The 12,174-nt window shown below is 49.3% G+C and overlaps 1 protein-coding gene across 1 annotated transcript in view; it reads right to left on the reverse strand.

Moving 5' to 3' along the window:
• Window positions 1-6,271: 6,271 nt before the first annotated feature.
• Window positions 6,272-12,174, reverse strand: part of TMEM51 (transmembrane protein 51) — a 50,970-nt gene continuing 45,067 nt past the window's right edge. Inside the window, exons 2-3 of the mRNA XM_004603355.2 lie at window positions 10,505-11,030; window positions 6,272-7,367 (exon numbers count right to left, since the gene is read on the reverse strand). Coding sequence (XP_004603412.2) covers window positions 6,953-7,367; window positions 10,505-10,842 — 753 coding nt within the window. The 5' untranslated portion in view covers window positions 10,843-11,030 and the 3' untranslated portion in view covers window positions 6,272-6,952. The remainder of the gene's footprint in view (window positions 7,368-10,504; window positions 11,031-12,174) is intronic.

Raw genomic sequence — 12,174 nt, forward strand, 5'->3', positions numbered from 1 at the left:
TTCTGACTCATTTTACTCAGCATGATACTCTTCATCCATTTATAAGCAAATTTCATGACTGCATTCTTTCTGGCGGCTGTGTAATACTTCATTGTGTAGATGTACCATAGTTTCTTTATCCAGTTGTCTGTTCTTGGGCACCCAGGTTGTTTCCAGATTCTGGCTATTGCGAATAGTTCTGCAATGAACATAAAAGTGAAGATGGTATTTCTGCTGTATGTTTTTGGGTCTCTGGGGTATATTCCCAGAAGTGGTATTGCTGGGTCATATGGAATCTCAATTTCTAGGTTTTTGAGAAATGCCCACATTGTTTCTCAAAATGGCTTAACCAGTCAGCATTCCCACCAACAATGAATGACAGTTCCTTTCTCCCTGCATCAGTACCAGCACTGGTTTTTCTTGTTCTTTTTGATGTGTGCCAATCTCTATGGCATGAGATATCTCATTGTTATTTTGATTTGCATCTCCCTGATGATTAGCAATGTAGAACAAACATGCCTTTTGGCCATTTGTATTTTTTCTTTAAGAAAGTTACTGTTCATTTCTTCTCCGCATTTTTTTGATGGGTCTGGATTATTTTTTTTGTAAAGTTCTACCAGTGCCTTATATCCCCTTGATAGTAACCCCATTATCAGAAGCATATTGGATAAATATTTTTTCCCATTCTGTGCACTGTCTTTGTATCTTGGTCACTGTTTCTTTTGAGGTGCAGACGCTTTATAGTTTAATGTAGTCCCATTTATTTATCTTTACTTCCACTTCCTTAGTCAATGTTATTTCATCTTTGAAGATAGCCTTTGCAGCCCATTTTTCTGTGTCTCATCCTCTCTTGGTCAGTTTGCTCCCAAGTGTATAAAGACAGTGAGCACTCGATGCTGTTTTCCACAGACCTTTTGGAGATCAGAGATCAATGCTCAGTGGCTTGCTTCCCTTAGCCTCCCTTATTCCACACATCTGGATAGCCTCGCTGTTGCAAAGAGACAGGAGCAGCTTTCTCTGTGGGGTGCAGGTGTATTCCACACTTCTCCAACCAGGAGGCCAGAACTTTCCAAAGTATCTACTGCTGGTCCTGGGGCTGTGCTGTGGGGCTGCCTGTGCCCCATCAGAGGCTCCAGAGGCTCCATTTGAGAGTGAACACTGAAAGCCTGAGAACTGAGAGGTCCAGTTGTGGGATTCCTACTCCTGATTCTCTCCCTGGCCATCCTGGAGGGTCTTAAAGGTTTAACTTCCCAGTGATCTGAATACACTACCAGGAATCTAGTGCCCATAAGTGCAAAGGTTTGGGCAAGCATCTACGTTGGTTTCTCCATGAAAACATCAGATTGGGCTCCATTGTCCCTGCCACAGCTTGCCCTGGAAGATGCAGTGAACAGAGGGAAAAGGTTCTGGGGCCAGTCCATTTGGGCAATGCTCTGTCCGCCTATCTCTGCTCTCAGGTTCATGTCGAGATTTCTGTCCTAGTCGTTCCCTCCTTCTGTTTCCTTCACAGCACCTTTTGTGTTCTGACATTACGCCATGCATTTTTTCTTTTTGATCATTAACTGCTTCCTCCTCCTCCCAGACTGTAGTAGCCTCTGAGACAGCAGGAACATGGTCCTATTGTTTGTAGTTTATTCCTGGCACAGGGCACCTAGCAGGTACCCGGTCAATACCAAATATGCTGAACAAATAGACCTTTTAAGCTTGGGGATTAACAACTGGATCAAATCAGGAAGCTCATCTATCCATTATGATCTAGTGGCCGGTGAGAGGAGAACGACCAAGGGAAGAGGGGCTCTCAAATCCTGAGCATTGTGGTCCCTGAGATTAACTTTCTAAATTCAAATGGCTCATTGCTGACAGCACCATCCTGACAAGAGGCTAAGCACGTTGCATTCACCTTTGGCTGAAAGTCAAACAAACATGGATTTGTCCACTCTCACTCTCTGTCTCTGTCTCTGATAGAGGCTTCAGCACGCATTGAGGAGCCCTCCTCTCATTACAAGCAAAGATGGGACTAGCGACCCAGAGAGCATGTCTGAAGCCTGGCTAAAAAGAGCCTGGGACCGGGAGAGTGGAACACCCCGTCTCTCTGTGCGGGGTGTTTTCTCCCAGCCTTCAGCTTCATTGCTGCCTCCTTGCACACAGACCACTTTTCTCCACACACACGGCTCCCCACTGCCTTTCCAATGTCTTGCAGCCAGTTCAAGTAGCCAGTCTAAAATGACCCTGGTCGCTGTGACCCAAGGCCACAGGACCCATTTTGGGAAGTACTGCCCAAGCAGGACCTTTCCTTTGGAACACACAGGGCTTTATCTCCACTGCTGTAACCCAGGAGTCTAGAACAGCACCTGCCAGTTCACAGGAATTCCTGAATTCCTATCTCAGCGTATATCCCCATCAGCGAACTTCCGACCGTGTAGTTAGAATTGGGCTCTAACACAATCATTTGTCTCAGTCTTCTGCTCACAGCTTCCCCAAGTTAGAACTGATTGGTTCCCCCAAGAAAAGGGAAAATCAAGTGTACATCCCACGAAGACTAGGTGGGGTGGACACTTGGGGTCCAGCAGTGCCCTAGGGTGGGGGCAGAGGCAGCACCTGCCCTTCCAGGGCTACAGCTCAATTTAGTATCAGAGCTAAAAAAGGAAGCTTGTTCAGAGAACACGTCACTTTTTTTTTTTCTTATGGAATCAGAGTACAGAAATACAGCTGAGTTTCCCTAGGGAAAAGAACTCATGGCTAGAAAGTTATCAGGAGACACCATCTCTGAGGCCTTGCTGTTAGGGCCAGCTTCTTTCAGTAACCCTCAGTTCTCTCTCCCCATACCAACTTCGCCCGTGTCACTCCCCTTCGCCCGTCACAGTGGTCCCAGAATGGTCCCCTAATCCCTGAGATCACATCACCCAACCAGTCTCTCCAGCTATTTCAGGACCAGTTCCTGGGAAAGAAATGTCCGAATGATCTCAGCTTCTGATTGGGCATCCTGAGTCAGGTGTCCACATACCTCAGGTCCAATCAGCTGTGACCTTACAGGGTGGAAGCCACATGACACTAACATGGGTGCTGACCTTTATCCTTTGGGGTGTTGTGGAAATGCCTGGTGAAATTTTCTGTGTGTTTTTTTTTTTATTTTCTTTTCTTCTCATAGTTTTGGGACTATCTAGGGCCCAAGAAACCGGTGGTGATGGTGATGGTGGTGGTGGGGAGAGGGATGCTTCTTGAATCTTCCTCTCCCAAATTTTTGTTTTCATATTTTCCTTAAAAACAGAAGCATGATGGAGGGAAAAGGATTACGGTAGGATTTTTTTTTCATGATTTACCTTTTATTTTGTTCTTAAAAGACAGAGTTCTGGGGCTGGAGCTATAGCACAGCGGGTAGGGCATTTGTCTTGCACGTGGCCGACCCGGGTTCAATTCCCAGCATCCCATATGGTCCCCTGAGCACTGCCAGGGGTAATTCCTGAGCGCAGAGCCAGGAGTAACCCCTGTGCATCGCCGGGTGTGACCCAAAAAGCAAAAAAAAAAAAAAAAAAAAAAACCAAACAAACCAAGACAGAGTTCTAACAAACCTGAACCAATGCACCAACAGGATGAATGTGTGTGTGCTTGCCTCGGGAATTTAGAGGTGAATGTGGCCCCCTGTTTGGACAGGTGGCTTCAGGCTTGTCAATAACATCCCTGCTTCTCTGGTATTGCTCCTTGGCTAGATTCCCAAGCTAACATTCTCTCTGCCTTCCTTTAGTTTAAAAAAATCTAAACTAATTGATTGCATCATTGACTCACTCATTAATTTCTCTAATTAAATGTTTTCCCCTTTTTTTGAGCCACACCCATGCAAGATAAGTGCTTTATTGTTAGGGTACATCTGTGGCCCTCAGACTCCATTTTTAAAAGATTTTAAAGATATTTTAAAGATTCACGATGTGTTCTCTGGGATTATGGACAATTTTCTATGTGGTCATGTCACCGCGCAGATAGGGCCTTGCTGTGATGGCCACAGCCCTTGACGCCTCCACCAGGAAGCCTGGAGGTGTGTGTCGGTGGACGCACCCCTTGCTCCCTAGCAAGTTAAAGGTTGAACTCTGTGCTGCTTTCCTGTGGCCACTATCGCAAACTCCTCCACAGTTGGTGGCCTGAAAACTAGAGCTGGACTCACATAGTCCTGGAGGAGGGAAGCCCCAAATCAGTATGAACTGGACTGAAATGAAGCTTCTCAGAGGGGCTGACCTCCCTGGCATGCTCGAGGGAAGTTCCCGTCCTGGTCTTTCCCAGCTCCCCTGGCTGTTGGCATTCTTTGGCTGGCAGATAGCTCACTCCTGCCTCTTTGGTCACATGCCTCTTTCCTTGCTACTGGTGCCGTCTCCCTAACTCTCACTTCTAGGGGCCACTGGATAATCCCAACATAATCTCAAAGCCCTTCGTGGAATCTGATCTTCAAAAATTTTACCATATAAGGCAATCTTCCAGGGGCTGGAGCAATAGCACAATGGGTAGGGCATTTGCCTTGCACGCGGCCGACCCAGGTTCAATTCCCGGCATCCCACATGGTCCCCTGAGCACCGCCAGGGTAATTCCTGAGTGCAGAGCCAGGAATGACCCCTGTGCATCGCCGGGTGTGACCCCAAAAGAAAAACAAGCAAACAAACAAAAACAAACAATAAGGCAATCTTCCAGGGCTTAGAGTTCAATATCTTAGTTATAAGCTTCAAAACCTTTTCTCTCTCAAGGAAGGTCTGACTGAAGCAAACATCTTGAAAGATGTCCTTGAGGCTGGACTGAGCGCACCCTTAGGAAACCAGACTCAGCCACGAGATGAAACCATGGCAGTGTTGGGAACCTTGCTACTTCCCTCCTTCTCTTTCCTCCCATCAGAAGGAAGCTAAGAATTATGGAGCTCAGGGGGCTGGAGCGATAGCACAGCGGGTAGGGTGTTTACTTTGCATGTGGCCAACCCAGGTTCAAATCCCAGCATCCCATATGGTCCCCTGAGCACCGCCAGGGGTAATTCCTGAGTGCATGAGCAAGGAGTAACCCCTGAGCATCACTGGGTGTGACCCAAAGAGAAAAAAAAAAAAATCATGGCGCCCAGCCCAGAGAGAAGAGCCATAGTAAACCACAGCAGGGGTTCTGGAGTAGGCCAGGATAAGAGCAGGCTCTGATGTCCACTGCAGCCAAGCCAATCTTGCCCCTCACCCCTTTCAACAGATGGATTGGCACGAGGAAAGTGATAGGTTGGAACTTGAGGCATTGCCACCAATCCTGAGAGAAGATGTTGATTCACCTCCCACTTCTTCCCTTTACCTTCCAGGGCAACTTCCAAGAAATCACCTGAGGCCTGAGAATTTATCCTTTAAACAGACTCTAAATGGGCCTGTGCCCTGCCCGCCCAGAAAGGAAGGTAGCTTTGACCTGGGACAGGACTTCCCAGAATCCTCTCCACTCTCGGAGTCCAGCTGTCTCCATCGGTTTCATTCAGGCCAACTCAGCCACCTGTGGCCCCGGGGCATTTATGAGACTTCTGTACCCTCCATGATCAGACAGCCCATCAGCCCTGGGGTGGCGGGGCGGGGAGCAGGTCACAGGCAATTTGGGGCTTCTTTCTCTGACAACGCTTTGGAGAGGGATAGTGGAAGATGCTCCAACAGGCAGAGGATTGTTGTTTAGCATGCTAGAATTTTTGAGAATGTGGGTTGATGAGGACAGTCTCAAGTGTCTGGGAAAGAGCCCTCAAAGAATGAAAAGCTCTTTTCTTTTTCTTTTTTTTTTTGAGGGGGTGCATTTGGGTACAGCCTCAAGTGTCTGGGAAGCAGTCCTCAAAGACTGAAAAAAGCTTTTTATTTGGATGTGGTGTGTTTGAGTTTGCATACTCATCAGTGCTCAGGACTTACTCCTGGCTCTAAGTTCAGTGATCACTCCTGGTGGTTTTGGGGGAACATATGGGGAATCAAACCCAGGTCAGCTGCGTGCAAGGCAAGAGCCTTACCCACTGCACTATCTCACTGGCCCCATGGAAAAGCTCTCTCTGCTAAATTCTCCTGAAGAGTGTTTAAGAACTCAGACCTTGGAGCCAGAGGCCTGGCTTCAAATCCCACCTCTGCCACTTACGATGTGACCTGTGCCATTTTAACCCATGGAATGACAGACTTGAGGTCAAGGGAAGTGATATAACATACATCGAGTGGTACATAAGTGTTTGGTACCCAGTTGCCACTGATATTATTGTTGTTGTTGATTTCTCCCTGAGCAAGACATAGTAGAAGAGCTGCAAAAGCAGTTCAGGACCCAGAAGATATTCCATATAAAATATTTTATTATAAAAAGCTCAGTTGCACGGCATTGTCCAAGGAATGGAAGGTCGCCTACAGCTTTCCGTTTCCTGCCATCACACATGAGAGGAGAGTGTAGTAGGCCTATACAGGCGTGACCTTGGCACTGGGCCCTCAAAGAACAGCTGCACCCAGGGCTGGGTCTTCCCCCACGGCGTCATCCAGTCTCTCGTTGCTCTGAAATCACCAACGGCTCCGTGTCTTCACAAAGCCGTGTGAGAACCCACGGTTCCAGACTCCAGGGAAGAAAGCAGAGGCATGCCTTGCTTCCTTTTGGAAACAGAACAGTCTCAGTGGAAGCAAAACCAAAACCACAGTCCAAACCAGTTGCTAGGCATCCTCTTCCACTTGGAAAGAGGGGTGTCGTCGCCGATTATTCAGAGATGGGGAGAGACGATGGTCATACCATACCCCTCAGGGTTCCCATCCGGGGGCCCCAGCTGCACCTTATCCCTATGCCATTCTATGGGCGCCAGAGTCACTCCTGTATCACAGACCCCCCTCCCCGCCCCCGTGGGACACCCCATCCAGACTGCTAACTACGCACGGGGCCCCTCTGCTCCTCAGCCGTGCCTGCAGTGGCTTCCTTGGGGGGTCTGTGGTGTAGAGGGAGAATGACAGGAGGGGACAGGCCAGAGAGGGGGGTGTCAGTCAGGTGGCCGTATGTCGGGGGCCTTGTCCTGGACTTCGTCGTACTGCGGCGGGGGAGTCAGGGGCTCGATGGAGGGGGGAGGGACGTTTTTATCTGGGAGGTTGATCCTAAAGTCTTTGAGGTGAAGCTTCTCAGATTTAATCCTTCGCACTTTCAGTGGCTTCAGGCGTTTGCCCAGCTTGGAGTTCTGCCTCTCGGGCGGGTTCCCCCGGCTGGTCTCCCCCTCGGTTCTGGTGGTGGTGGGGCTCGTCTCGTCTAGCCCCGTCAAGGACTCGTAGGAGGGGAGAGAGACGCTCATCCTGGGGTTCTGGTCCACTGCCCTGGCCTCCGAGTAGTTCGTGTTCATCACTTCCTCGTAGCTGGGGACGTAGTACCTGGAGGAGACATCCTCCTCCTCTTCCTCCTCCTGGCTGCAGGACAAGCACAGACAGGGGGCGTGTGAGTGACTGTGAGGCCCTTAGAGTCACAAAGGGGATGGGAGAGAGAGAGAGTTCAGTCCCCAGCCCCCCACAGGACCCTCAAGCACAGAGCGGGGAAGCTCTTCAGCTCTGCCAGGTGTGGCCCCAAAACCAAACATAAAAAAAAAATTGATTTGTTTTTCCTTTCGATTTTGGAACACACACCAGGCAGTGCTTACTTATCCAAGGGAGGGATCAAACCAGGACCACCACATAGAAGGCATGTGCCATAGTTCCTCTGCCACCCTCCCGTTAAAATACAATGAAGTGAAATCACCAACAGCTGGACTCCAAATCCCACACTAGCACTGGGCACCCTGTGTCCCAGGCAACAAATGATCCTACAAGTAATAAAAGCTAACGTTTAACTGTTTGTTCCGAGCTGGGCACTGTTCTAAGGACTTTAACTCAATGCACCAATTTCACCTTCCATCCATGCACTGAGTTGGGTGTTATATGATCTCACTCTTATGGGGAACAGAGGCATGAGGTTAAGTGATATTAGAAAGTGGGAGGGCAGGGCGGAAGAGAATAACACAATGGGTAGGGCATTTGACTTGCCTAGGTCCAACCCGTGTTCAATTCCTGGCATCCCATATGGTCCCCCAAATACCGCCGGAAGTAATTCCTGAGTGCAGAGCCAGGAGTAACCCCTGTGCATGGGCAGGTGTGACCCAAAAAAGAAAAAAAAGAAAAAAAGTGGGATGGCAGGAACAGCACCAGTTCTGGGGATGGATTATCAGGGTACTAAGCCCCCCGATCTTTCAGCCTCATACCTAGAAATGTGGGTGGGTTATTCCCTGGCATAGCTGGGCTAAAGACAAGTGGAAAATACACAAACTGCCTGCCAAAGTGAAGCAGAAATGGTTTTCCTTCGGCTAAAAAGGAAATCCGAGATATACAATGTACACGCATCTCTTATTCTGTTGCTTCTCTCTTCTAAATTCACCACCAGGCTCTCAGTGCAGGGCACTGAGTGCGTTACACTCACCTGGTTGGTGCAAGTGGAAAAAGGGAAAAGACACGTTTACAGGGCGTGACACCCCGAATCATTTCCTAGCTACACGGAGGCCTGGAGGGTGAAGATGGTCAATATCAGAAACCCAGCGTTGTCAGGGCTCTGCTCAGCTCTCTCCTCCTTCCTCTCCTCCCTCTCCTCCCCTCCCCTTCAGAAATGAGCTCTGAGCTCTGTGCTCACTCCTGGGTGGGTAATCCCAAGGGCTGATTCTCCTAATTTGTTCTCGTCTCCATTTCCCACATTTCCTAGCCTATGGATAAACACGGATCATCTTGCATGATCAGAAAATAGATTCAGCTTTTCCAAAATAAAAACAATTCCCCTCCCTGCTGGAAAGATCAAACATCCTTGTGGAAAATTCAAATGATACAAGACTGTCATGTGGGGAAAAAAAAAGAGAGAGAAAAACAGCCTACATTCTTCCACTGGGAGAAAACGCCCCTTCACAGTGCACTGAGCATGTTTCTAGAGCTTTGGGAACCCCAACCTCACAGCCACCGTATGGATGTGATTAAGACCTTATCAAAGCCGCTGAGTTCCCTGAAGTTCACACAGCTTCATGTGGTGGCTAGGTTCCCCCCTTGGCAAATACAGGTCAGCAGAGGCCGTGCAGAGTACCACAGAACAGTTATGTCCTAACCTAGTAGGACAGATATACAGCGTGCTTCTCAGGTTTTGTCGTACCCTTGTTGCCCCCACGTCCTAGATTCCCCAGGACAAACTCTTATACCAATAGAACTGATCAGCTTTAATACTTCCGCTTTTGAGAAACTCCCCTTCTGAAGCCAGTCAACTGCCATCTGCACCCACTTCCCTCCAGCTCTCACCCACGGGGTGGCAGTTGTCTAGCTTGGCTAATCTGCTAGGCAACAAGTACTGCCGTCTCTTTTCTGTGTGCCCTTTGTGACTCCTGAGGCTGGACCCTGATGGCCTACAAGTCTGAGAGATGTTTATTCATGCCCGTTGTCTACTTCTCTCCTGGGATGTTTATCCTCCATCTTCATGTCTAAGGGTTCCTTTAAAATAGAGATGTCCACCTTTATTGTATGCCTAGCACTTCACTAGCACAGAGGGTAGGGCATTTGCCTTGCATGCAGCCGACCCGGGTTTGATTCCTCTGCCCCTCTCAAGAGCCCGGCAAGCTACCAAGAGTATCTTGCCCACACGGCAGAGCCTGGCAAGCTCTCCATGGCATATTCGATATGCCAAAAACAGTAACAAGTCTCACAATGGAGAGGTTACTGGTGCCCGCTCGAGCAAATCAATGAGCAACAGGATGACAGTGACAGTGATAGCACTTCTTATTTAAACTTGTGCAAGTTTCTTTTGGTTCAGTAGAACACAGTTTCCCAAGCATTTCAGCTTGACATATATCACACAACCCGGCAGCCATCGTGCAGGCTCTGGCTACTGCAGGCTACATGCGGCTTTTCTAGGGGGTATCAAAATCATGGGACACCCATAATTCAGTCCTACCACAGTCACTAGGAAACTCTGTGCTCTAGTTACAGCACAATGTCATCACCAGTAGTAAACAGCTATGTGTGACCACAACCTTTTTTAACAAAGCCCAACAGCAAATAATGGGACATGCAACCCTTTTAGAAGGTTTTTTTTTTTTTTTTTTTTTTTTGCGGGGTGGAGGGATGTGGTTGGGGCCACATCTGGTGGTGACCAGGTCTGACTCTTGGCTCTGTGCTCAGGGACCATTCCTGGCAGTGCTCTGGGCACCATATAGAGTGCTGAGGACCAAACCAGCTGCCAGTGTGCAGGGCAAGGTTCCAATCGGGGCTGGAGTGATAGCACAACGGGTAGGGCATTTGCCTTGCACGCGGCCGACCCGAGTTTGATTCCTAGCATCCCATATGGTCCCCCGAGCACCGCCAGGAGTAATTCCTGAGTGCACGAGTCAGAAGTAACCCCTGTGCATTGCTCGGTGTGACCTAAAATGCAAAAAAAAAAAAAAAAAAAAATCCGACCCACTATACTATCTTTCCCACCCTAGAATAATATTTCTTTTTTTCTGGAACCTCTGAGTGTGCATGTCTGGGGCGGGTCAGCTGCTCCTCACCTGTCCTCCTGGGCCCGGGGCTCGACCCCCTGCTGGCGCTGGATGTGTGCCATCTCCTCTCCTTGCCGCTGTTTCCTCTTGTCCCGGATGCTGAGGCAGATGGACAGCAGCAGCAGCATCACTCCTGCCCCGACCAGCACGTAGGCCACAGAGAAGGTCTTGCTCTTGAGGATGCCGCTGCCAATCTCGGTCTTGTTGCTCCCCTGAGCTGTCGGCTTCTCAGCGGAGCCGAACCCGGGTACCAGGTTCCACATAGCCATGATGACCCCGAGGACCAGCATCCCCAGGCCGATGGCGGTCAGTGCATAGTGTGAGCCGTTGGCCTTGGACTGGGCCATCTTGCAGGTAGGGATGGGGCCCAGCCCAGTTCAATGAAGGAAAATAAATTAAAGCAGCAGCAGCAACAAATTCTTAAATGTACTGAACAAATCCCCTACTGCCACACTCGTAGACCATCAGTAGCCAGACTCTGGAGGGCTTCAAGCAAACGGAAGGCATCCTGGGTGCACAGCTGCGGCCAACAGGTCTGAAAGAGAAGCAGGGGAGAGAGAGAGCAAAAATCAGTCTGGATTCAAGATGCTTTTGTGAACATAGCGGCTGCAGCTTGGAAGGAGCTGAGAGGCAGTGGCGGAGTTTTGCCTTTGATGCATTCCAGATGTCTTACGTCCTGCCACTCCTGGGAGCCTGCAGAAGGCAGGCTGATCCGCTTACCTCCACCCAAAAAGGCAAAGTCAGACCTTCCCCTGCAGGAGGCTGGAAGGGTCAGAGGGCAGGTCCCGAGAGCCTTCTGGAATTGAATGAGGTGCAGAAAGCTCAGCTCTCTTCCAATACTACTGCAGGGGCAGTGAACAATGGCATGAATGTGCAGGGATTAACCGTTGTCGCCAAATCGCCCAGGTGATGGCTATCCATCAACAATGGCCCCAGTCCAGGCAGCTTCTGCCCGCTCCCTCAATGGCTCCCCGTTTCCTGCAGCAGAAAACCCAGGTCCCTTAGAATGTTGCTGCCCTGGCCCTGCCTCTCCCTCTGTCTCCCACCCTGGTCTTCCTGGTACCCCCTCCAATATTTCCCTGTAATGCTCCTGTCACCCGGTTCAGCTACCTCATCCATGTGCTCCCCGAGAAATTCCTGTGGCAGGCAGACTCTCTCTCTTCTTAGGACCAAGTCTTCCTTATCTCTGAGCTTGAAACATAGCAGGGACTCAAAAGCTGCCCACTGGACCAGTGGAATGAAACTGCTCCCCCTTCTCTTCAGCCACTAAGAGAGTTTTCCTTTTCTTAAAGGTGCAGAAGCTGGTCTATTTCCTCATCTTAGCTGCTTCTCAGAGCTGCTCGTGAAACCCTCTTTCTAGTAGCACAAAGGCTTCTATAAAAATCTGAGGGCTGGGCCAGTGAGCGAGACAAAAAAGGGTTTAGCTGACGGCACTATCCAGGCTAGGAGGAAAAGCAAGCAATGCTCCTAAACCATCACACCTCCACTTGGGTTTCCCAAGACAGCAACCTTTGCTAGACAGCAAAACTTGATGGGCGAGGTCCTGTTTTCAATTCTGCATTCTTCTCGATCTTTCCAAAAGGAGGGCTAACCAGGCCACTGGATATTTGATGCTGTGAAGCTATTTTCTCATCAAACAATGGGTTGAATCTGAAACTGGCTAGTTGGTTAGAAAAGAC

Source organism: Sorex araneus, chromosome 5, assembly GCF_027595985.1.
Source record: "Sorex araneus isolate mSorAra2 chromosome 5, mSorAra2.pri, whole genome shotgun sequence".
Lineage (NCBI taxonomy): Eukaryota > Metazoa > Chordata > Mammalia > Eulipotyphla > Soricidae > Sorex > Sorex araneus.